This window comes from Marmota monax, unplaced genomic scaffold (genome assembly GCF_021218885.2).
Source record: "Marmota monax isolate L192 unplaced genomic scaffold, Marmota_monax_Labrador192_F-V1.1 WCK01_AAM20220418_F8-fsc00006, whole genome shotgun sequence".
Classification (NCBI taxonomy): Eukaryota; Metazoa; Chordata; class Mammalia; order Rodentia; family Sciuridae; genus Marmota; species Marmota monax.
The window spans coordinates 19,409,754-19,436,424 of NW_026693712.1; the positions used below are offsets into that span (position 1 = coordinate 19,409,754).

Sequence of the window (26,671 nt, forward strand, 5' to 3'; positions counted from 1 at the left end):
ACTTAGCAACTCAGTGAGACCCAGTCTCTAAATAAAATATATAAAAGGGCTTGAGATGGGGCTGGGGTTGTAGCTCAGTGGTAGAGTGCTTGCCCAAGATGTGTAAGGCACTGGGTTAGATTCTCAGCACTGCAAATAAATAAATGATTAAAATAAAGGTCCATCAACATCTAAAAAAACGTTTTGTTTTGTTTTTTTAAAAAAAGGTCTGGAATGTGGCTCAGTGGTTAAGCGACCCTGAGTTCAATCCTCAGTACCAAAAAATAAATAAAGATCTCAAGTTTTTATAAAAGGGCTGGGGGGTTGACTAAAACTGAAATACTGTAAAACTTGCCAAAGGAGTGAGGTCAGCCTAGGCTCAAACAATCCATCTGTATCACAAACCAAACGTGTTCCCAAGTCAGCAGAGGGCACTGAAGGAATGCTGGGGTGTTGAGTCTATATTGGAGGGTTTACCCTATTTTCTTTTAGCAGTTGCAAAGGTCACAGTTTGTTTTGAAGAGCTCCTAACACAAGATGGGAGGTAAAACTGGATTAATTAAGCAATAATCAGTGAGGCTGGGCTGGAATCATTTGCAGGGACTTCTAGATAAGGGAATCTACAGCCCAGGAAAAGAGGTTGAAGCAGAAGAGAAGGCAGAGCAGTAAAGCAGTGGAGGAGGCTGACCAGTTTGTCAGAGGGAGAGAGCTTCAGGCCCAGCCAGCTGTTAAGTGTCCTGCCAGGGGAGAAACATTGGGACCATCATCCTGTTCATGCCTATGCCTTTTCTCTGGTCATCTGTGCTCTTTGGCTTGTGCAGCCAGACCCAGTTCCAAAAGATCCTTCTCCTGGAAGTCTTTCCTGAACCCCAGCACTCCTTCAGAGCCCTTTCTGCCAATTTTGGGACACATCTGGTTTGTGACTTTATGGGTTATTCTCAGCCTGGAGTGACCTCACTCTGTTGGCTAGATTTATAGTATTTCAGGTTTTGTCAGCCGCCAGCCCTTTTATGAAAACTTGAGCTATCATGTGCCCCTCCCCCACAGGAGACTTCCTTAGTTGCAAATGCATCCCTAACCCCATCATAGATTTTGCTTAGTTTGACCTTCTGAAGTTTATGTGTAAAAACAAGATTTTCCAAAAATGTGGAATCCTAAATTAATACTGATTATAGTATTTCAAAATATACTTCTCTACCCAAGAGTACCACCTTAGCAACATCTGGTGAGGACCCAGCACACACCATCCCCATACTAACAGATGTAAGTTCACAATTATTTAACCTGTTTCTCCATCTTAAAAGTCTGTGTAACACTTCCTACGTTTTTAAGAAATGAGATAATGAAATTACAGCACTTAGCAAAGAGTCTGGCACACTGTAGTTACGTATTACCAACTAGCTTTAGAGATCTCAAGAGTTCTGGCAAAGCTTAGGAGCTCAGAAATCATGGATTTAGCAACGTTTTAGTATCGGAAGATCTGGGGGCTGAGGGTGTAGCTCAGTGGTAGAGCGCTTCCCTAGCATGTGCAAGGGCCTGGGTTCAATTCCAGCACCACGGGAACTGGGGGCATACAGACACATTCACATATTTGATTCACAAGGCTGACTTACTACTAGGTTATGGAAAGGGGAGGTAGTAGAGGGTTGCTGCCTGTGGTGAATGATCTTATTTTCCCTTTCTAGGGAGTCCAGAGGAACGAGGCCTGATACAGTGGAAAGCTGGGGCCCATGCCAACAGTGAGACATCTGCCAGCCTGAAGAGCTATGACTTTCCCATTGGGATGGGTACAGTAAAAAGGATTGCTTTTCTGAAATACATTCCTGTCTGCCCAGTCTTCAAAGGATTTTCTTCAAGGTCAAAAACTCAGTCTTGTGTTCCAGAAGACATTCCAGAAAATACAGAAACTGGGTCTGTGTGCACCAAGGTCTGAACATTACTTCGAAAAAAGGTAGGAAGTCTCTATGGTTTTTGTGGGAAGGTTGAACAAAACATTCTTAGGTTTCAACAAAAGAAAACCCAAACTATTAAGTTCCCATTTTTATGACCTATTTGAGGATCTTCAAGGGAAAGGTGGACTAAAGTCAACATATGGGCTGGGCGCAGTGGTTCATGCCTGTAATTCCAACAGCTCAGGAGGCCGAGGTAGGAAGATCACGAGTTCAAAGCCAGCCTCAGCAAAAGCCAGGTGCTAAGCAACTCAATGAGACCCTGTCTCTAAATAAAATACAAAATAGGGCTGGGGATGTGGCTCAGTGATCGAATGCCCTGTATCTTCCCCCAAAATAAAGTCAATATATGGATTCTGGACCGAATTCCATAGCCATTTTGGGACTTCTCAACTTTTTCAGGTAACTAAATTGGTATAAGTATGCTGAAATATTAATCTTCCCACATACTTAGCAGAATTCTAGGCCAACCACAGTCCATGAGCCAACTGGGCAGCCTCATTCTTGAACTCCAGTGAGCTAAACAAATACCTGACGTTTAACATGGGAAAGGCTGAAGTATTGAGAGAGCAAACCAACAGGAAAAAAATCTTCTCATCTATTCTATCCTGTTTCAATACTGGTCATATAATTAAAACCATCTAAAAAGGATGATGTCAGCCTAAAACTATGCTAGTACAATCCCTGGTGAGATTATCATTTGTCCCTAGGACTTGAAAATGTGTGGTAGCTGATACTCTGAAACTCTCTCAGAGTATGAAATGCAGGTATGAAATGCAGATGTTAGGCTCTTATTTAACTGGCATGTTCCTTCATACTGACAAGCTGAGCCTAGACATTTTTTTTTTTTTTTTTTTTTTTAAATATAGTGTTGGGGATGAACCTAGTCTTTGCACATGATATACCACTGAGCTACATCCACAGCCTTAGACTCTTTTAAAATTTTTTAGATTAAAAAAAATTTTTTTTAGTTGTAGATGGACACAATACCTTTATCTTTATTTATTTTTATGCAGTGCTGGGGATTGAACCCAGAGCCTCAAGCATGGTAGACAAGCACTCACCAACTATGGTGGCACACAACTGCAAACCCAGTGACTTGGGAGGCTGAAGCAGGACTGCAAGTTCAAGGCCAGCTTGCAAGACCCTGTCTCAAAAAAAAAAAAAAGAAGGCAGCTGGGGATGTAACTCAGCGGCAGAGCACTTGCTTACCATAAGCAAGGAATTAGGTTCCATCCCCAGTGCCAAAAAATGAACAAAATAGTCACGTAATCCAGAGAGATATTGTTATTCCCAGATTGAGTATCAGAATTGTTTCAGATTGCGGTTTTTCAGATTCTGGAATATTTGCATCAAATTTTTTGGTTAAGACAGGTGAGGTGGCACATGCCTGTAACACCAGTGGCTAGGGAGGCTGAGACAGGAGGATCTTGAGTTCAAAGCCAGACTCAGCAGCAGAGAGGCGCTAAGCAACTCAGTGAGACCCTGTCTCTAAATAAAATACAGAATAGGGCTGGAGATGTGGCTCAGTTGAGTGCCTATGAATTCAATCCCCACTACAAACACACACACACATACACACACACACAGTATTTTTTTTCTTGGTTAAGCACCCCTCATCTGTAAATCTGAAATCCAAAATGCTCTGAAATCCAGAATTGCTTAATCCCCAACACCAAAAACTCAAAATGATTTGAATCCCCAACTTTTTAAGTGTCATGTCAGCATTTTAGAGATATGGAAACAAAGTTACAGAAAGGTTAAATGATTTGCACATGATCACAGGATTTGCATCCACAAAGTAAGCCAGAATCTTTTTTGTTGTTGTTGTTGTTGTTGTGGGGCGGGGGTTTGGAAGAACCGGCGATTGAGCCCAGGAACACTTTACCACAAGCTATATCCCCAATACTTTTTTACCTTTTTTTTTTTAATATTTATTTTTTAGTTGTAGTTGCACGCAATACCTTTATTTTATTTATTTCTATGTGGTGCTGAGGATCCATCCCAGGGTCTTGCACATGCTAGGTTAGTGCTCTACCACTGAGCCACAACCCCAGCCCCACTTTTTACTTTTTACTTTAAAACAGGGTTTTGCTGAGTTGCTTAAGGTGTCAAACCCGTGATCCTTTTGCCTCAGCCTCTACAGTTGCTGGGATTACTTACTGGTATGCACCACCATGAAGTAGAATTTTTTTTTCCTAATCATTAGGTTACAGTGCCTTTCTAATTGGTGCAAATTATACTGCACTGTAATAATTAGGAAGTATATGGAAATGAACTTACCTGCCCTTGTCTAAGCTCAGAGACACAGGACTAGTAAGATTTATGTATTTGGCAGGTAGCCATGCCTCTTAGTATATACTGAGTTGTTAAGAAACAGAGAGGACAGTTGTATCATGGCACCAAAAAGAAGTCAAGAATAATTATTTGTTTCAGAGATTCTTCAAAAAACACCTGTTTATTAAGGTAACTATTAAGCTAGGAGCAGTAGTGCTCACCTATAATTCTAGCAACTTAAGAAACTAAGGCAGAAAGATCACAAGTTGAAGACCCACTTGGTAATTAAGTGACTACCTATCTCCAAACAAAAAAATAAAAAGATCTTGGGATGTAGTTAAATGGTAAAATGCCTCTGGGTTCAAACCCTAGTCCTAACAAAAAAGGAGTCATCAAAAATGCGACCCCAAGGCTAAAGGTATGGCTCAATGGTAGAGCCCTTGCCTAGCATGTGTGAGGCACTGAGTTGGATTATCAAGCACACATAAAAATAACCACAAAGGTTCACTGGCAGTGGCACATGCATGTAATCCCAGCAGCTCGGGAGACTGAGGCAGGAGGATCGAGAGTTCAAAGCCAGCCTCAGCAAAAGCCAGGTGCTAATCAACTCAGCAAGACCCTGTCAGTAAATAAATTACAAAATAGGGATGTTGAAGTGGGCTTAGGGGTTGAATGCCCCCGAGTTTAATCCCCAGTACCAATACAATTAAAGGTTCACCCACAGTTTTTGTTTCCCAATATCTTTGTCTTTATTCATTTTTATGTGGTGCTGAGGATCAAACCCAGTACCTCCTATGTGCAAAGCAACACTCTGCCACTGAGCACAACCCCAGCCCTCACCCACAGCTTAAACCCCCCACCCCTCGCGCGCTCACACAGTGGTGCACACCTATAATCCCAGCAATTTGGGTGGTTAAGGCAGGAGGATTTCAAGTTTTGTAAGTTCAAGGTAAGCCTCAGCAATTTAGCAAAGTCCTAAGCAACTTAGCAAGACTGTCTCAAAAAAAATCAAAGGGGTGGAAATGCAGCTCAGTGGTTAAGTATTTCTGGTTTAAATCCACAGTACCCCCCCAAAAAAAAAATACCCTCATTGGGGCTTTTTGTGAGAAGTGAAACCCCTAGGTTGTATCCCCAGCACTTCAGGGTGTGAGGAAAGATTACTGGTGTCTCCTCATAAAGAATATGAGCCAGACATGACTACATGGCCCTTCTTCCTAATTTCTGGTCCAATAATCTCAAGAAAAAATTTTTAGAAGGGTGTATGAGATTTACTGAGATTATACTATAGTAAGGTCACCATTGTATTGGTCAGTCATAATTCTTTTCTTTTTGTGGTGCTGGGATTTGTGCCCAAGGCAATAACTCTACAATTGAACTACATCCCCAGTCCAGTCATAGTTTCATTTTAAAATGGCTGCTTATGAATGTCTTTACATTGCAGTCTTGGGCAATAAAAAGCAAGGACAAGGGAATAGGGTTTATTTTAGTGCTGTACTGACAGATATTTATATAGCAACATACTTGCTACTATGATTCTAAAAAATCCTTCTCTAAGCACATTTTGCCGACAGGGTTGTCCTGAGGTACTGGGCCCATACTCAAGTGAATATCACCCTGGAGAGTCTGCAGTCTAGCATCAATAAACACAAGCATCAGCTCAGTTCTACAATTATTTATTTTTTTAAATATTTTTGAAAAAATATAATTTTTTTACAATATTTTCAACTTAAACACTATTCACACTGAACACGTATGGCAGCTTAACCTACTCAAATATGAAGTTTAAGAAGCCAAAACTGTTCTAGCTTTGTTAAAAGAAAAGTTGTGCTGCAGACTATTGTCGTGATGGGTAACAAAGCAAGGAAAAGCACCACTCAAATTATGTTGCAAATCTCTTTGTTCAATTGGGTTATGGGTTTCTATTGGTCCTAAGTTAGACTTCACACAGGTATGAATGGCTGTGATGCAGTGACTCCTCAAGAGATGCAATTCTCAAATCACATACTTCCTCAAATGTAACATTAGGAACAAAATTCGACATTTCTAACATGATAACATACCAGAAAAGCCAGGACTAGCTCTTACCTGATCACTACCTTGTGTAAGCTTAGTCATTAAAGACATACTTGTCTCTAATGAACTATTTTTAAATTAACAGACCTTCTTCAGAAAAATTAGATTCTTTTTGATGACGACAAATAGAACTGAGAAATCTGCTTAGCAATTAGGACTTAATTTAAATTTACTCATTTTACAAACTGTCAACATCAACAAATGTTAGTTAATCCTAAGGGACCAGTTTAGCCTCAAAGACAACAATTCAGTAAGATTTAGAGGTCATTTAATTTGGTGCTTTGTTACAACTTGACTGGTGCTTCTTTCCTTGCTGTCTTTACATTAAGCCATGGGGCCAATTCTATTTTTCAGTAAATGTTTGACAGGTTTTTACTTAATAACAGTCTCAGCACTTTTATTAAGCATGCAAGACTAACAAAAACTTTGGCAATGCATAAGTGTAACACAGTGACAAGAGAGAGCTTTTACAATTAAGTCTTCTAATACTGCCTTCACAGTGTGGAAATTGTGCTACATCCACCAAAAGAGGGCCCCGTCTACTCAAATATTTTAGTACTTCACCCCAGGAACAAACTCCTTTGCATTTGGATTCAGATTGCTCTTGACCTGGAAAAAAAGTACATAAAAAAAGCAAGTTCATTACAGATGGCTTCAGATACTCAGAATCATTCAGCCTAGCAGCAAAAGTATCTTCCAGAAAAATATAAAAAAGCAAGAACTAGAACAGTAAGGTTTAACTTAAATTGTATCAATTTTCTAAAGAGAAAGTAGCAACTGAAACTAAATGTAATCAGAAACCCACTACCTTCATATCTAAAGGAATAGAACTGATTTTGAAATTCTGTAAATTTAACTGAAACCTTTCTTAAAACACTTTTATATTATGCAAACATGTTAAGCTTTGAAATGATTAAAATAACCTGGGCATTGTTGATGGATTGATTTTACTTTCTGATCCTCACTGAAAACATGGAGTTATCTTTCTACAATTGCTATCTTCTAATTCCCACAGGAAGCATGGTATATAACAGCAAAAGAAAACTACATGGGGGAGCCAGAAGACCTAAGTATGAAATCCCAGCTCTGCCTCTATCTAACTTCTTGTGTAAGCTTGGATAAATCACTGAGACTCCATTTTTGCATCAGTTTAAAAAAAAAAAAAGGGAGGGAGGATCCTGGGGCTGGGGTAGTGGCTCGAGGACCTGGGGCTGGGGTAGTGGCTCAGTGGTAGAGCGCTTGCCTAGCATGTGTGAGGCCCTGGGTTCGATCCTCAGCACCACATATGAATAAACAAATAAAGTAAAAATCCATTGGCAACTTAAAAATATATTAAAAAAAAAAAAAAAAAGGGTGGAGTGGGCCAAAGTCTCTAAGAGCTGTAAAGACTTGTACTAACATTATGCTATGTTGTTTAAGTCTTTACTTTCCTAAGCAGATGTATCTGTGTATAGGAAGAACAGCTGGAAATTCTTCTCTACCACATTTTGGATTCCAAGTAGATAAAAATAAAAAGAAGCCAGGACAGATTCCAAGACCTAAATATAGGCATGCTGGTAGAGTTTTACACTAATTTGAACCCTATGTCACTTAGACCAAAACATAATATTAAACATCATACTGGAGCAATTTTAGTTTCATAATTTATACTTGAGCATCTGCTTAACATACTCAAAACCCTGGGTTTAATACCCAGTAACCCCACACACATACACACACACAAAAGTAGCAGTGGACAGTTTAAATTAAAAAGCAGTATACTTGAATGTACAATCTCTTGGCTACAGAAAAGTTAGAACAAATTAATCTCAGGCTGAGTAGAACAAAACAGTTTCTATACTAAGGAATTATACGGAGTCCCAATTACAATTATACATTAAGCCTGACAAAGGGCTTTACTCATCAGGGCAACCAGGATTATCTGTGACTTGAATAATGTAGTCAAAAGCAAGCATGTCCCAACAAAGTATAAGATCATACATGTGTTCAATTGGTTATCTTTATTTACTGCAACAAAATATGCCATAATGTAAATTTTAGTGTTCTCCAAACAGTCCTTCAGAAGAATAGTTTCTAAATGTCTGATGAATAGAATAGCTGTATAATGAATTCTCTGGGGTGCTTCTAAAAAATTAACATGCCTAGAAGATTGATGCTCCCAAGCTTACGATGCACGAGAGGAACTGATTTTTAGTTTTGAAGCTTCATAAGTAATTATCAAGTACAGATTAGGAAACAAAAAAGTGAAAGACAATTGCAAAAAACACTTCAGAGTCCCCTGAGTAGGAGAAGCAACCAGATATTATAAATGTGGACTAAAAGGCAAATATTCAAGTCAGGTGTGGGATGTACACCTGAAATCCCAGCTAGTCAGAGGCTCAGGAAGGAGGGTTGCAAGTTCAAAACCAGCTTCAGCATTAGCAAGACACTGTCTCAATAAGGCTGGGGATGTGGCTCAGTGGTTGAATGCCTCTGAGTTCAAAAAAAGTCAACATTCTGACCTAGAAAAAATTGTTTGCTTTCAGAAAAAATCATTTATTTAATTTTAGCAAAGGACTCATAAATTTCTTCCTTAGTACTAATGTTATCATAATTCTTGAATAAACTTTTTACTGCAAATATATTAGCATTGATGAGACACTAGAAATACAACTGAATGTTCCTTTTCTGCTAAGAGCTTTTAAAATCCTTATAATATCACAGTTCTAATTAGGCTACTTTTACAAAAGCAAGTCCCATGGTAATACCGTATATTTTTCTAGATCAACTCTTAAAAGATCTTTAAATATTCTAGGGCAACATCATGACTTAAGAGTAGTTGCCAAGAGTCAGTTAATTGTCTAAGACTGGATAGTGTTACCAAAAGTCACTCCATGTCATATGTGACATGGGAGGCCTCTGTAAGGGGAAAGATATGCAGAACTCTTCTTAAACAGATGATGGCTGGCTTTTCCACTTATGAGAAAGATGACCTAGATCTAAAAAGATGAAAAAATAACTTTTACCACAAGATCTTCCAGAGAAGAGCCATCACTGATAACAAGGTCATTAAACTGGTCTTGGATTTGGTCCATTGTTTGTGGGAGATCTCGAGCTGGAATAAACCACTCGTGTTCCTCTTCCTCTTCCAGCATTTCCTGGAAACAGCGCTCAATAAATTCTTCTTCCCACAACTCCTCTTCTATCTAGATTTATAATAAATAAAGGATAATTTGTAGCACACTTGTTAAGTTTTAACTAGGAATGGCTTAAAATATCTTAACTAAGCTATTTAAAACCACAATGACACCAGACATGGTGGTGTATGCCTGTTATTTCAGTGATGTTGGAGACTGTGGCAGGAGGACTGCACAGGGTTTAACCTTAGCAATTTGGCAAGACACTGCCTCCAAAAAAAGGGGAGGCGGGGACTGAGGATGTAGCTCAGTGTCCTTAGGTCCAATCCCCAGCACCATAAATAAATAAATAGGGGTGGGAGTTGTGGCTCATTGGCACAGTATGTGTGAGACACTGGGTTCAATTCTTAACACCACATAACAAATAAAGTAAAGGCATCTGTCCATCTACAACTACAAAAAATAATTTAAATAAAAATAAATAAATAAGTTAACAATGTTTGGGGCTGGTGGGGGCAGACAACTCAGTGGTAGAGTACATGCTTAGAACGCACTAGGCCTTAGGTTCAATCTACACACACACACACACACACACACACACACAAATAGTACTGGAGATTGAACCCAGGGATACTTTACCATTGAGCTACATTCACAGTTCCACACTTTTTGAATTTTGAGACAGGGGCTTGTTAAGTTGCTTAGGGCCTCTCTAGGTTGCTGAGGCTGGTCTTGAACTATCATGCTCCTGCCTCAGCTTCCTGAGTAGTTGGGATTACAGGCATGTAATTTTTTTTTTTTTAATATAAAAGTAAAAATAGTGTCATGCTTTCTACTCTACTTCTGTGCTAAAGAAAAATAAATGCTTACCATAAATATCAAGATCTGTTTAGGGTTTTTCTATGTCTTTACTTGTATTACCAGAATACATTTTCTTATTGAGGATGGCAGGTAAGAAATAGAGGGTTCTCTTGAGAAATATGTATCAGAATTATCTATGATATCTAAAACTATACAAACTCATCCTATCCAATCTCTAGGGGTAGAGTCAGGGCATGGGTAATTAAAAAAACAAAACTGGGGGCTGGGGTTGTGGCTCAGCGGCTTGCACATGTGAGACCCTGGGTTCGATCCTCAGCACCACATAAAAATATATGAATAAAATAAAGGTATTGTGTCCAACTACAACTAAAAAATAAATATTAAAAAAAATAAAAATAAAAACAACTGGGTGTGGACATGCACACCTGTAATCCCAGCTACAGGGAGGCTGAGGCAAGAGGATCACAAATTGGAGACTCAATCTCAAAATTGAAGAATAGGGCTGGGCATGTGAATCAGTGGTAGAGGGCCTCTGGGTCAATCCCTACTACCCAGGATGGGGCAGGATGACACTTCAACTGACCCTAGCATGTCTTGAGTGCTGGGTCCCAGCATTAAAAAGAAAATTAAATACACCACCTGATACTTACTGAAATAATACTAAACTGTTTTACTCTGGAATGTCTATCAATGCCTATGGAGAAGTTAAGTTAGCTACTGATTACCAAAATCCCAATCAGGGGAGGAATGAAAAAGTAGATGAGAAGAGATACCAGAGTATCAAAATAAAAGACAACATTTATCAACATATGAGAGTTCTCTAAAGAGAAAAGTGGGACTGGGGATGGTGGTGCACACCTGTGATCCCAACAACTCAGGAGGCTGAGGCAGGAGTATCAGGGGTTCAAAGCCAACCTCTCAGCAACACAGTGTTCCCCTAATCAAGCTTGCCAGATCCTGTCTCTAAGTACCCCAGCAAAAAAAAAAAAAAGAGAGAAAAGTGGTGCCAGATTTTTCAGGATGGTCAGATAAGGGATCTCAGCTGAAATTCTGTACCCTAATATGTGTCCATTTGTTCTTGATTCCTGGATTTTTCTGACTTGCAGTGTAATACAGCAATCTGACTGGTGTAAGCCAGTGGTTTTAAAACTTGACTGCTCACTAGAATTGTCTGGAAGCTTTTGAAAAACAGGTTCCCAGGCTCTACCCTAATCCTCCTGAATCAGAATTTCCAGGGTGGAATACTGAAACATACATGCTCTCCAAGTAATACCAATGAAATATTAAGCCTGGTAGTAATCAGAAGCTAATTAAAATAGGAGTAGTGAAAAAAATCCACACATTTAATAAATGATAAGATAAACACATTTCAGTGATAGGCACAAATCAATCATATTATACAGGCTATAATAGCTATGAAAAAGTACACATTTGTATACAAAACTAACTTGTCTGTTGAATTCTTCTTCATTTTCCATCCACATATACTCTGCAAATGGATTGTCATCTTCATGAGAATGACCGTTAATAATCACATCTTCATTGATGATGCTTGGGCTAGTACTGCTGCGACTTGGATCTTTCATGGTTGGCGTTAGTTGTCGTTTTTAACCTTAAAAGTAGAACATACAATTAACTTAGTTATTCTTTCAATCTTAGCATCTATTATTACCAGGCATCATGGTTAGCTATTGTAGGTACATGATCTATTAAGAAACTGGAAAGATTCCTATTTTTTCCCCAAATGATCTTAATGATTAAAATATCTGAGATGCCTAGTGCTGTGGCACATGCCTGTAATCTTAGTGGCTTGGGAGGCCAGGACAGGAGGATGGTGAGTTCAAAGGCCAGCCTCAGTAACTTAGTAGGGCCATAAGCAACTAAGCGAGACCTTGTCTCAATAAATAAAAAAGGGGAGAAAAAAAGAAATAGCAGAAACTGGGTGCCATGGCACAAGCCTGTAATCACAGTGACTTGAGAGATTAAGGCAGGAGGACTGGGCTGGGGATGTGGCTCAAGTGGTAGAGCGCTCGCCTGGCATGCGTGCAGCCCCGGGTTCGATCCTCAGCACCACATACAAACAAAGATCTTGTGTCTGCCGATAACTAAAAATAAATAAATATTAAAATTCAAAAAAAAAAAAAAGGCAGGAGGACTGAAGGTTCAAGGCTAGCTATAGCAACTTGGTGAGGCCCAAAGCAACTTAGTGAGACCCTGAATTAAAAAAAAAAAAAAAAAAAAAGGGCAGGAGATATAACTCAGTGGCAAAACATCCCTGGGTTCAATACCCAATACCCAAAACAAACAAAAAAATCACCTGTAATCACAGCTACTTGGGAGGCTGAGGAATGACTGCAAGTTTGAGGCCAGTCTCAGCAACTTAGTGAAGGCCTAGGCCCTGTCTCAAATTAAATAAATAAAAAGGGACTCAGTGGTTAATCAATCCCTAGGTAAACAAAAGAAAAATCAAAGTATTAAATTACTTATATAAAATCTCCAAATCATCCAATTTATTTTCCAATATCCTCTGTTTATATTTCAAAAAAAGCACATCTGGAAGACTTAGTCTTAAAGTGATGAAAATCAAACATTTTTTTTTTTCTTGATACCAGGGATTGAACTCAGAGGTACTAGACCACTGAGCCATATCCCCAGTCCTTTTCTCTAAAGAGACAGGGTCTGAGTTGTTTAGCACCTCGCTTTTTGCTGAGGCTGGCTTTGAACTCACGATCCTCTTGCATCAGCCTCCTGAGCTGCTGGGATTACAGGCGTGCCCCACTAAAACCAAATTAATTTTAAAACTGATTTCAACAAGATCAGAGATTGAAAGTAAAAACAAACCAATGCCTTAAGCCCTCAGTCCACTGTCATTAAGTTTCTTCAGAGTTCACTGCCTTATTTGCTTTTTTCCAGGTCTACATTGAATTCCTCTGTGTCTGGATTTCACTGAAATACAATTTTAAGTTTTAAATTTTTTTTTGGCAGGAGGTGGATATTAAGGATTGATCCCAGGCTATTTTGTACCACTGAGCTACACTGCTTGCTCTTTCTACATTTTCTATTATTTCTAGAATGTGAAACATAATGCTTTAACTTTTAGCCTACAATATATCAATTAGGTTACATCATGTTATCAGCTATTGAAGAGATTCTAAAAAACCCAGACCTACTATTTGATACTACTTTCACTCAAATAAAAATATATTAATTAGGCAGTGGTGGGATAGGGTAGTGTGTGGCCTATGCCTGTAATTCCAGTGATTCAAAAGGCTGATGCAGGGGTTTACCAAGTTTGAGGCCAGTCTGGACAACTTAGCAAAACTGTGTCTTGAGAAGGGTTGGGGAGATGCACTCTTAGGTTTAATTTCTAGTAGTGGGGGGAGCGGGTGGGAGAGGCAGATTCAGACTGAGAGTCATGTGCTAGAGTGTCAGTAGAGTATTGCTAGGCTTGGTGGCACATGCCTATAATCCTAACAACTCAGGAAGCTGAGGCAGGAGGACCCCAAGTTTCAGGTCAGCCCCAGCAATTTATCAAGACCTTGTTTCAAAATAAAAATAAAAGCCAGCCTCAGCGAAAAGCAAGATGCTAAGTACTCAGTGAGACCCTGTTTCTAAATGAAATACAAAATAGGGCTGGGGATGTGGCTCAGAGGTTGAGTGTCCCCGAGTTCAATCCCCAGTACCAAACAAAGTTGAATGAAGGGGCTAGGGATATGGCTCAGTGACAGAGCACTTGCACAACATGGAGTTTGATTCCCAGCACCTTCCCCCCAAAAAATGTTTGGATGAAATAAACTATTTTGATGACAAGTTTGACTAAACAGCAATCAGTTCCTCTACAGAAAATTACTCATTCTTATAAGTCAGGTTACCAAATACTTATTTATGTTCATCTTCAAATGAATTACATTTTAGATTTTCCTCAATAGCTATTAGTAACAGTGATTGACCTTGCTTTGCAATTTACTTAATTACATCTCAACCAACCATTAAGTTTAGCTATATTCTCTATTGTATAGTAGCTCTTCATTTATCATTTCCCAACTTATATCCACTAAATCCTACCTTTCAAAAGACTACCATATCAATAAGTATTAGCATAAACCATCTTTTTTTTTTCTTTAACCAGGGATTGAACTACTCAGGGACACACTTATATATATATTTTTAATACACTTTTTAGTTGTAGATGGACATAATACCTTTTTTTAAAAAAATGTGCTGAGGATCAAACCCAGAGCCTCACGTGTGCCAGGCAAGTGCTCTACCACTTAGCCCCTGCCCCAGCCCCTACATCTTTAATTATTAGAAAAAATAACAGAGAAAAATTAAGTTTAGGGCTGGCGATGTGGCTCAGTAATTAAGTGTCCCTGAGTTCAATCCCCGGTAACCCCCCCCCCCCAATTAAGTTTAGCACCAAGTATAGAGTATTCAATATTGAGCTGGAACTAAAAAATTAAAAGTAGTAACTATATGTATTAAACATATACATGTAGAATAATCCTAACTTGCTTTTAAAAAATGTTCTACCAGGGGTTGTGGCGCACACCTGCAATCCCAGCAGCTCGGTAGGCTGAAAAAGGGAGGCTAGTTCAAAGCTAGCCTCAGCAATTTAACAAAGCGCTATAAGCAACTCATTAAGAAACTGTCTCTAAATAAAATACAAAATAGGGCTAGTGATGTGGCTCAGTAATAGAGTGCTCCTGAGTTCAATCTCTGGCATCCCTCCAAAAATGTTCTAACTTCCAGGTATGGTGGCACAGGTGTGTAATCACAGCTATTGGTGGTTGAGGGGCTGAAGCAGAAGAAGCACAGTTCCATGCCAGCTTTGCCAATTTAGCGAGACCCTGTCTCAAAGTGAAAAATGAAGGACCTGGGGATACAGCTCAGGTGGTAAAATGCTTGCCTAGCATGCAAAGTCCTGGGTTCAATCTCTAGTACTACCAATAAATAAATAAAATAAAAAGAACCAGGGATATAATTCAGTGGTAGAATACCCTTGGATTTAATCCCCAGTACCAAAAAACAAACAAAAGGCTTCCACTGACTAAAGTTTACCTAAATAAACACAAAAGCAATCTCTCTTTTTTAAGCTTGTACTAACAAAAATCCGACTCAGCAAATTCCAGAGTCAACAGGGAACTCCCTCCTTTCTTCTCTGATGCTTACCAGTAGAAAATGAAAATATAAACAGTAAGTAGCAGAGACCAATTCCATGCACTTGAGGTCAGATTTTTGCCTATCATCACTTCATCAAACAACCTGTGATTTCAGTATACATCCCAGTGAAAGATAATAATTAATAATAATCTGTCAAGCAATGTCTGGAAAACAAATCAAAATTGAAGTCATCAAAAATGATCTAGAGGGCTGGGGATATAGCTCAGTTGGTAGAGTGCTTGCCTTGCATGTGTGAAGCACTGGGTTCAAAATTCTCAGCACCACATATAAGTACATAAATGAATAAAAATAAAGTAAGTACATAAATGAATAAAATAAAGGGCCACTGACAACTTAAAAAAAAAAAGTCTATTAAAAAAAAAAATCCCAACAGCTTAGAAGACTGAGACAGGAGGATCTTGAGTTCAAAGTCAGCCTCAGAAATTTAGTAAGGCCCTAAGCAACTGAGACCAACCCTGTTTATAAATAAAATATAACAAAAGGCTGGGGAGGCTGTGGATATGGCTCAGTTGGTAGAGTACTTGCCTTGTTTGCACAAGGCCCTGGGTTTAATCCCCAGCACCACAGGGATATTAAAAAAAAAAAAAGCCCCCCCCCATGTGGCTCAATGATTAAGTACCCCTGGGTTCAATCCCTCGTACCAAAACAAAGCAAAATCTAGAAACCAAGACACTTCCTATGGCTTCCACGTGGCATGGGATTACAATCCCAGTAACTCGGGAGGCTGAGGCAGGAGGATCACAAGTTTGAGGCCAGCCTGGGCAACTTAGCAAGACTCTATTTCAAAAATAAAAATAGCAGCAGGGGATGTGGTTCAGCAGTACATAGGGGTGGGGGGAAAAGTCTCATTGTTGGAGGCATTATGATCAAATTCATTTCAATAATGAAGAAACTTGGACTTAAGTGACCTGTTCTAGGTTACATATCTAGTGAACTACAGAGATAGCAGGTCAAGTCAAATCATGGCATCAGGTATTCAAGGCTTTTTTTTAATTATTTTTTTTAGTTGTAGATGGACCTTTATTTTTATTTGTTCGTTTATATGACGTGCTGAGACTCGAACTCAGTGCCTCACACATACTAGACAAACCCTCTACCACTGAGCTACAACCCCAGCCCTCAAGGCTGCCTTTATACATATCATTTTTAAACATATTTTTAGTTGTACATGGGCACAATACTTTTAATTTATTTGTCTTGTTTTAAATGTGGTGCTGATGGGCTGGGAATGTAGCTCAGTTGGTAGAGTGCCTGCCTCGCCTCGCATGCATAAGGCCCTGGGTTCAATCCCCAGCATCGCCAAAAAAAAAAAAAAAAAAGATTAATTGTGGTGCTGAGGATTGACCCCCATGTCTCACACATGCCAGGCAAGTACTTTATGACTGGGCCACAACCCCAGCCCCTATACATATCATTTTTAAAAAATATTTTTTAGTTGTAGATAGGTATAATACTTTATTTTTATGTGATGCTGAGGATGAAACCCAGTGTGTCTCACATGCTAGGCAAGAGCTCTACCACTAAGCTACAACCTAGCCTCTATATATCATTTTGATTGAATTTGAATACTCATTAGAGTATTGAATTCAACTAGCCTGGAGCCAGGAATGGTTGTATGACTGCAATATCAGTATCTCAGGAGGTTGAGGGAGGAGGATCCCAAGTTTGAGACCAGTCTCAGCAACTCAGAGAGACCCTGTCTCAAAAAATAAAAAGGCCAAGCATAGTAGTCCAGGTCTGTAATCCCAGTGGTTCAAGAGGCCAAGACAAGAGGATTGTGAGTTCAAATCCATCCCCAGAAATTTAGCAAGGCGCTAAGCAACTCAGCAAGACCCTGTCTCTAAATAAAAATATTAGAAATGGGCTGGGGAAACGGCTCAGTGGCTTGGCACCCCTGGGTTCCAGTCCTCAGTACAAAAAATAAAGTCTGCGGTGGCTGAGTGACAGCACTCACATATTTGTTGAAAACAAAAATAAGCCAGGAATCATCTCTAGTTCCATCCATTTTCCTGCAAAGGACATAATTTCTGTTTTCTTCATGACTGAATAAAACTCTACTGTGTACATTAAAATAAATAAATAAATAAATGCCAGGAACGGTGGCACACATCTATAATTCTAGCACCTTAGGCAGGAAGACTGCAATTTAGTGAGATCCTAAACAATGCCTATAATACCAGTGGCTTAGGAGGCTGAGGCAGGAGGACTGCAAGTTCAAAGCCAGCCTCAGCAACTTAGTGGGGCCCTTAGCAACTTAGTGAGACCCCATCTCAAACTAAAAAAATAAAAAACAAAAGGTCTGGGGATGTGGCTCTGCAGTTCAGTGCCCTTGGATACAATCCCTGGTGCCTAAATAAATAAATGCAGCAGCACTATCATTTGGGGCAAGCAACAGACAAAGCAAATAAAATCTGGGGAAAAAAGCCAGTGAGGAAATAGTCTGAGCACAAGAGGTTTGGGAAACCTAAAATGCCATGGGCAAAAAAAATCTGAGAAAACCCTACGCTCCCACCTCTGACTGACTTTCAGGTTCTGCACATGTGGGAAGTGAAAGCTGAGGCAGAGTTCTATACTGTCCAAGTGCTGAAACTGCCTCAACACATTGAGCCCATTTGTGAAAACTTGCAGAGTTTTGTTTTTTGTTTTCAGGTATTTAAAGAAACCTCTTAAATCACTAAGCTGACTACTCTTCTAATGAAACAGAAACCTTGATGGTGATACACACAAAGAGAGTACAAAATTTGCAAAGCATTTCAGAAGGTCAGTAAACAGACAACTGCAAAAAGTAAGTAAGTAATCCTGGGGAGGGTAGAATATAATTTCCAGAGTTACCTCATTATAATATTCAAAATGTCATTGTCAACAAAAATTATTAGATGTGCAATGAAACAAGAAAGTATGTGCCAGGTATGGTGGTGCCTAAAGCAAAGGCAGGAGGATCACAGGTTCAAGGCCAATCTCAGCAATTCAGTGAGATCCTCAGCAATTTATTCAAGACTGTGTCTCAAAACAACAGTAAGAACAAAGGGGCTAGGAATGTTACTCAAGGGTAAAGCACCCCTGGGTTACCAAAATACAAACAAACAAAAAAACCCAAAACCATTAAAACTATCAGAATATACATTTAAAACTTTACAATTTTCAGCATTAATCTCATGCAAATGACACTTTTTTTTTTACTTTATTCTTTTTTTAAAATTTTTTTTAAAGTTGTAGTCGGACACAATACCTTTATTTTCATGTGGTGCTGAGGGTGGAACTCAGCACCTCACATGTGTTAGGTGAGCACTGCTCCACTGCTGAGCCACAACCCCAGCCAACTTTATTATTTTTTCCCCCTACTTTATTTTTTTATGGTACTGGAGATCAAACCTAGGGCCTCCCAGATGTTAGGGAAATGCTCTGCCACTGAGCCACATAACAGCCCTTTTTATTTTGAGACAGGGTCTTGCTAAATTGCCTAGACTGGCCTCAATGTGGTAATCCTCCAGACTCAGCCTTCTGAAGTAGCTGGGATTACAGGCATGTGCCACAATGCTCAGCTCATTTTGAAGAATTTTAAAGCTATAAAAAAACTGACACAGTATAATGAACACTTTTGCTATAGTTTTCTCTAATTTTTACTTAACTTGTGGATAAATTGCACCCTTAGGGCCTTGCATCATGCTCTTTCATTCTCAAATATTTCAGTCCCATCACCTTACTGTTTTGATATGCATATTTTCTTCCACACTTTCTTTTGCAGTACTGGGGATTAAACCCAAGCCCCCAGCATGCTAGGCAAGTAAGTGCTCCACCACTGAGTCACACCCCTAGCTCCTTCTCAGACTTGCTTTAGAATCATTTTGCCAGAATAATCTACCATTTTCATTACATTTTGCAATTTAATCAGGATTGATATTTTAATATTATGTCTTCTGGTCAGAAAAGATGGTATGAATATTCTGATTTTAGTCTCTTAAAACACACATGGAGATTTCTTTTTCCAATTATGGTGGGCTAGATTATTTGCATCAGTCTTCCTACTGAAAAGTAAAAGTGATGAAAAATTTTTTTGTTGTTTTTGGTAATAGGGACTGAACCAGGGGTTCAGGAGTGCTAAGTGGAACTTTCAATCAATGAAAGCACTGAGGGCTTTTGTTTATTAGACTTCTGTGGGTTGCCTCCTTGGCTGTCTCATGGGGCAAGATGCACAAAATTCAAATTTGAAAATCTAACAGCAGGAGATTCTCCTTATCTACTCTAAACTGGAACCTCAAAGGGTAGGGCAGTCTCAAGGTAAAGATGAACCCAAAGAAATTCATACTGCCTACCAAGTTGACTTGGCTCTAGCAAATCAAGAAAAAAAAGTCCAAAATGTTCTAAACCATGAAGTGAGTATAAGGTGGTCTTGAACTGGTAGTGTCCTGATGCCTGATAAAACCAAATATAAAGGACCAAGCATGATGGCACTTGCCTGTAACCTCAGCAACCCTTTAACCCTCTTCAGAAGGCAGGAGGGTTAAAGTTTAAAGCCAGCCTCAGCAATTTAGCAAGGCCCTAAACAACTTAGCAAGATACTGTCTCAAAATAAAATATGAAAAGGGCTGGAGACTGGGTTCAGCAATAGGATGCTTCTAAGTTAAATACAAGAGAGAGAGAGAGGAGAGAGGGGAGAGAGAGGAGAGAGAGAGAGAGAGTGGGGGAGAGGGTTAGGGGTATAACTCAGTGGTTGAACACCTCTGGGCTCAATCCCCATTACTGAAAACAAAACAACCCTATCTTTGTTTTACTTAATAAAATGTATATCTATAAATTTTCCCTATAAGTTTTTTGTTGTTTTTCCTTTGTTACTGGGGATTGAACCCAGGGGCACTTTACCACGGAGCCACATCCCCAGCTCTTTTTGAGACAGGGTGTTGCTAAATTGGTCTTGAACTTGTGACCCTCCTGCCTCAGCCTCCAAAATTGCTGATATTACAGGTATGCACCATCACACCCAACTCTTTTGGTTATCATCTAATGCAACAATTTCTTCCCTTTTTTTTTGGGGGGGGGGCGTGTACTGGGGACTGAACTCAGGGGCACTGAGCCACATCCCTAGCCCTATTTTGTATTTAAAGGACAGGGCCTCACTGAGTTGCTTAGTGCCTTGCTTTTTGCTGAGACTGGCTTTGAACTTGATATCCTCCTGCCTCTGCCTCCTGAGCCTCTAGGATCACAGGCATGTGCCACTGTGCCTGGCTGATTACAGTTTCTCATCTTATGGTATAAAATGCAACCATAAAAACCTTCACATTTTGGAATTTATTATAATTTTATTTGCATAAAATTATGATTACATGATTACTTTTTGCAAAACGTTCCTTGTGCCTAAAGAGAAGCATACCTATAATCTCAACAAGTCAGGAGGCTGAGGCAGGAAGATGGGCAACTTAGTGAGATCATGCTAAAATAAAAAATTTAAAAAAGGTCTGGTGGTATATCTTAGTGGCAAAGCACCCCAGTACCCCCCCCCCAAAAAGAGGGAAGAATGAATGATTTCTAAGACACAAATGTAATATGTACATACTAAGTTAATCATTTTCACTTGATCTGTGAAATTTTTAAAGTACCTTATTCAGATCCTCCCCTATAATAGTATTATTTGACCAGTGTACAAATCTTCACTAAATTGTTTAGACTGGGCCTTGAACTTGCAATCCGCCTGCTTCAGCCTCCTAAGTCACTGGGATTATAGGCATACACCACTGTGCCTAAAGTGTTTGTTTATTCATTTTTTGTGGTACAGGAAACTGAACCCAGGGGCATTCTACCACTGAGCCACATCCTAAACTAATTTCATTTTGAGACAGAGTCTTGCTAAGTTGCCCATGCTAGCCTGTATCTTACGATCCTCCTGCCTTAGCCTCTCAAGTATAGGACCACAGGCAAGTGCCACCTTGCCCAGCTGAATTTAATTTAAATGGAGCATTTCTTCAAAAGGTTACCTACAGACATATATTTCTAAGCCACTGCATGTCCAAATATGCCTATATATTTGAATACAAATTTTAGCTTGATGAATTCTTCAACTTCTGTCCTTTAGGTCAATAATCAGCCTTTTTATATTATTCCAAGTTTCACTGCTGCAGAAAACCAGTTTTCTTTCCTTTGTAAATATCTTAAACAGAATTTAAACTTCTTTTTCTTTTTTTTTTTTTTTTTTGGGGGGGGGGTTGTACTAGGGATTGAACCCAACAGCACTGTACCACTAAGCTACATGCCTAGCCCTTTTTTAAAATTTTAAGATGGTATATCACTAAGTTTCTGAGGCTAGCCTCAAACTTGAAATCTTACTGCCCAAGCCTCCTGACTCACTGAGATCATAGGCATGTGCTACCATGCCTGGTGACAGCTAAGATGTTTTAACACTTAAAGAACAATTTTATCTCTATTAATGTTTCCTGAAAGCCAGCAAAACCTTTCAATTTACAAACTCAAGTCTTTACTAAATTACTTCTTCGGCTGTTTTTTCCCTACAAAAGTGGCTTTATTGACATACTGGTTTCCAGCAGTGTCCTTTTATTCACTATAAAATTTCAAAACATAGCTTCAGCTCTTAAGAATTCGGGGGGGGGGGGCGCAGGGGCGGATATAGCTCAGTTGGTACAGTGCTTGCCTCAAATGCACAAGGGTTCAATCCCCAGCACAGACCCTTCCCCCCAAAAAAAACTCATTTGGGGCTGGGGATGTGGCTCAAGCAGTAGCGCGCTCGCCTGGCATGCGCGGGGCACTGGGTTCAATCCTCAACACCACATAAAAATTTAAAAAACAAAGATATTGTGTCCACCTAAAACTAAAAAATAAATATTAAAAAAATGTAATCCTGGGCTGGGGATGTGGCTCAAGCAGTAACACGCTCGCCTGGCATGCGTGCGGCCCGGGTTCAATCCTTAGCACCACATACAAACAAAGATGTTGTGTCCGCCGAAAAAACTAAAAAATAAATATTAAAAAATTCTCTCTCTCTCTCTTTAAAAAAACAAATGTAATCCTATCTACTAGGGACGCTGAGGCAGGATGATCACATGGTCAAGGTTAGCCTGGGCAATTCAGGTGAGATCCTGTCTCTAAAAATAAAAAAGGCTATGGGTGTACTCACTAGTAAAATGCCCCAGGGTACCATACCCAGTACCCCCCACCAAAAAAAAAAAAAAAATTCTCCTTAAAATTTGAATAGAGTTCCCTTCTGATTCTTTCATTAATTTGCCTTTATAGGCATCATGTTATTCTCTAGGACTCTACTTTGAACTATTGTGACTTTTTTAGTTACACACACATTTTTTTGTGGGGGGGGGGATCGGGGATTGAATCCTGGGGTGCATAACCATGGAGATCCTCCTGCCTCAACCTCCCAAGTCACTGGGATTGTAGGCATGCACCACCGTGCTCAGTTTTTTGTTTTAATTTTGGGCAGTGTAAAATAACAGTTTAAAAAAAAAAACAACTATGGGTGCTGAGACCAGGCTGCCTTATTAGCTTTTATGACTATGGATGGGCAAGCTATTTAATCAGATTTCCTAATCTGAAAAATGAGCAATAATAAAAGTACTAAGGTAGAGCACCTGGCACATAACAAGTAGTACTGTCTATCTTGGTATTTATTAAACATTTGTAGAAGTTAAAAGTTATAGAGCAAGGTGCAGGTAAAAGTCATAGGTATTAAATCCGTAGGAATGAAAAAAATATCATAGACAAATCCTAGTCAGGCCTGGCATGATGACACAGATTTGTAACCCCAGCTACTTGAGAGGCTTAGGCAGGAAGATGTCAGGTTCAAGGTCAGACTGGGCAACTTTGTGAGACACTATCTCAAAATAAAAATTTGAAAAAAGGGGTGGGGATGTAGTTCAGTGGTAGAGTACTTGTGTAGCACATACAAAGGCCTTGAGTAGAATCCCCAATACTGCAGGGGGAAAAAAAAATCTTAAAGGCTATAACCCTAATTTCCACTGTAATATAACAAAAGGAGATTATGTGAAATGGCTCACCACTCCCACTGTCATTATTATTAGAAGCTCAAGCACATCATAAACACTATCCTAACTTATACAAACATATAAAAAATAAGCAGAGGGGGCTAGGGATATAGCTCAGTTGTTAGAATGCATGCCTCCCAAACACAAGGCACTGGGTTCAATGCACAGCATCTCTCTCTCTCTCTCTCTCTCACACACACACACACACACATACACACACACACAGCAGGAATTAAAACTCTCCAAACCTGTGCCACTCAATATAGCAGCCTAACTATGTATAGCTCTCTAAATGAATTAAAATTCAGCTGTTTAGCTGCAAGAGCCACATTTCAAGTGCTCAATAGCCATGAGTATGTAGTTAATAACTACTTTACTGAACAGAACTGTTGTAAACAACAAGGAAATTACCAAAAAAAAAAGTTATCAGAACTGAACTTTTAGGCTGTATCAAATACAAAGTACTAATGCACCCATGAAATGGGTGGTCACAAAGGAAATGTCTTAAGACAATCCTAATCTTGAACCAGAGTGAGAAGAACCAGATCCAAAGCCTAAGCCTAACCTATGCCACTAGCCACCTACAAGATCTGCCATGTTAATAAATCACGTGCAGTTCAGTATAACAGTTAGGAGCACACACTATTCAGACTATGTGGTTTTAAAATCTAGCTCTTACTATCTGTGTGACACTGGGCAATACTTCACATCTCTTATTTGTTAGCTTTATTTTACAGTAGTGTCTATGACCTAGAGAAATTGAGAATTAGTTAATATTTGTAAAGCACTTAAAACAAGGCCTGACATTACTAAGTGTATGTATTTGCTAAATACAATACCTCTCAGTCTTCTATTTCCCCAGTTTCAAAATGGGCAATATAAAATTTGCTCTACCTATTTCACAGCTTTTCATGACAGTAAATATGAAAAGTTTATAAATTACTAAGGGTCATAAAGGGATACATGGACCTGAATAAGACTTATTGAAGGAAAAATCAGCAAAAAAATGTCCCAAAGTGGGTGGAAATTACCTACTTCAATTTGAGTTCTCAAATAGCAATATGACCAGCCTTTTACTGTAATATAACATTTAATCTATTTAACTATTAATCTCCATTCCCCCCCATACCCTTGAGAAACATAAACAGAGTATAATTTTCGGGAAAGTCACCTATCTTTATTTGTGAGAAAAAAGAAATTTGTTCAAAGTCACAACTAACAAATTACAGACTGATTTGGCCCAAATATTCTTTCACAAAACAGAAACAGACCTCAAAAGAGCAAATAGTGGGAGTCACATTAAAAATTCTTTGCCACCCTTTCTTTACCCGTTTACAAACATAACCTATAGTCGAAATTTCAAATGTCATTTAATGAAAATGAGTACCTGATTAGGTGCTCAAATGAAATTTGTGAAAAACAATGCCACCAGGGTACAAGAAAAGATTAGCTATCACACTCAAAACAGGAATTTGTCTTTTGTTGAAATAAAAGTCAACGTCTATCAGCTATGTAGACCTTCTCCTAAGGCAAATTGGAAGCCAAATTCTCTCTACTTTGAGATTTCCCTGAGGAATGGGGCTGTAAAATCAAGAAAAGCAAAACAAAAGGAAGCAGGGCACCTTTTAGGAGTCATAAAAAAAAAAAAAAATCACTGCTGGCTACAGCAATAAATGTTTTCAAAACATTAACTACACCACAACTTCCCCACATCCCACTTCTTGGTTTTGGTGAGGGAGGAGAGCAAGTACATATTATTTAAAGGTAAGAGGAACAGAATCAAAGAATGTGAACCAGTTGGGCTCTTAAATTTATTAATCTCAAAGCCCTCCTAGAATAAGAATTTCCAGTACCCTCAAAGATTATCCGATCTGGAGCATGCGACAAAATAAAACTAGGAGGCAGGGATGGTTAAGAAATGGGAGAAGAAATCAGAAAGGTAGAAGCCCGCCTAAGGTTGCAGAGTGCAGCCCTAGGAAGCCTCTAGCCCGCCAGCCCGCGGGTCCCTCCGCCCCTCTCCAACCCTAGTCTCAGCAGGAGCACGCACGCGCAGCGAGTAGGGGCTGCGCGTGCGACGCGCAGGCGTAAAGTGGGTAGAAACAATGAGCTTTGTTGCCGAGGCGGTAGAGGGGGGCAGGGGAGAGGGTAAAACGGGTTGGGGGGAGGGACTGGGGGTTGAGGGACTGGGGGTTGAGGAACGGGAGAAAGTGCTATCCCGGCAACCCCCGCGCGCCACCGAGGACCCGGATAGAAAGCTTCGAGATCCAAATCATAAATGACAATGGGAAAAAAAGCGACGGCCATTTCTCAAAAAAGAAAGAAATGAAGTCGGCCCAATCTAATCCCTCAGACTAGGTGGACATAAAGCAGAGAACAACGAAGGCCATACAGGACTTGGTGGCCAACAACCCGGAGGACCCTTTAGGCCCCTCAGCAGTCGCCGAGGTGGACCGCCAGAGGCGATGCACCCTTCTTGGCTGCTCCGCCCGAAGGGACCCCTCACCCAGTGCACGGCAGCGGGGACGGCAGCCAACGAATCCTGTCGGCCTCCGCGGATCTCCACAAGCAGCGCCGCTCCCCCGCTCGACGTGCGCTTCGCCCGCCGCCTCCCTTCTCCAGTCCAAACAAACACCCCAGCCCGGAAGTGACTTCACTTCCGCCGCTGGCGGCCCCGCCCTCTAGTTCTGTTAGCGTTGCCCTCCTTAGGCCACTAGAGAGCGCACCGGAGAACGCGCGCCTGCAAAGATCTCTTGGTCTCCTGAGCCACTCTCCTGTGCGTGTGCAACGGCGAGGGACCGCAGGATTTTACGAATAGTCCTGTCGCATTCTCTCTGGGAGGCAGGACTGGGGAGAAGCCACTGTCCCATACCTGCCCAACCTTCGAGAATGGATACAGAGAGTGGAGGAGCTGGGGACTAAGATACACAGATGTGGATTCTACAGACCTCAAACACATACGAAGAACATCTAGATAACCCAGCAAACACACCCACCCAGACACACACACTGAAAGTAATACACAGTGTCACAATGAGTGACATATACCGACGTCACATCGAGATCCTTACACAGAAAAATAATAAAGACACTGACAGAAGCATAGTAACTGATCACAAAGCTGTGTGTGCAAGCGCACCAACAACTTCTAAATCGGACTTATGCAGACAAAAAATATCAGTAAGTGGTTCCCAGCCTGTGGAGCTGCCTTTGAGTCTGAGAGAGAAAATGCCTAGGGTAGAAGGGTTCAAGAATTTCCTAGTCCACGAACCTTGGT

General features: G+C 40.0%; 2 protein-coding genes across 4 annotated transcripts in view; one reads left to right on the top strand and one right to left on the bottom strand.

Moving 5' to 3' along the window:
• Slc23a1 (solute carrier family 23 member 1) overlaps positions 1-20,058 on the top strand; it is a 30,741-nt gene extending 10,683 nt beyond the window's left edge. The window contains exons 14-15 of one of the 2 annotated variants that reach the window (XM_046460024.2): positions 1,665-1,930; positions 18,047-20,058. In XM_046460024.2, coding sequence (XP_046315980.2) covers positions 1,665-1,912 — 248 coding nt within the window. In that variant the 3' untranslated portion in view covers positions 1,913-1,930; positions 18,047-20,058. Of the gene's footprint in view, positions 1-1,664; positions 1,931-7,293; positions 7,416-18,046 lie in introns of those variants that run through there. The other variant, XM_046460023.2, reaches the window with a different exon arrangement.
• Positions 5,863-26,057, bottom strand: Paip2 (poly(A) binding protein interacting protein 2). Of its 2 annotated transcripts, XM_058584295.1 has the most exons (5): positions 25,901-25,967; positions 12,534-12,614; positions 11,665-11,828; positions 9,284-9,463; positions 5,863-6,887 (listed from the first exon to the last, which is right to left on the bottom strand). In XM_058584295.1, the coding sequence occupies exons 3-5, from the start codon at positions 11,800-11,802 to the stop codon at positions 6,831-6,833; spliced, it is 375 nt and encodes a 124-aa protein (XP_058440278.1). In that variant the 5' UTR covers positions 11,803-11,828; positions 12,534-12,614; positions 25,901-25,967; the 3' UTR covers positions 5,863-6,830. The 2 variants fall into 2 exon arrangements, with proteins under 2 accessions (XP_058440278.1, XP_046315981.1); XM_046460025.2 differs by lacking the exon at positions 12,534-12,614 and having other exon boundaries at positions 25,901-26,057.
• Positions 26,058-26,671: the final 614 nt, after the last annotated feature.

Coding starts and splice junctions, on each gene's coding strand:
- Paip2 (XM_046460025.2), bottom strand. CDS start 11,802: ATGAAAGATCCAAGTCGCAGCAGTACTAGCCCAAGCATCATCAATGAA. Junction 9,464..11,664: donor AAGAAGAATTCAACAGACAA/GTTAGTTTTGTA, acceptor TTATAAATCTAG/ATAGAAGAGGAGTTGTGGGA. Junction 6,888..9,283: donor CTTCTCTGGAAGATCTTGTG/GTAAAAGTTATT, acceptor CTTTTTTTCCAG/GTCAAGAGCAATCTGAATCC.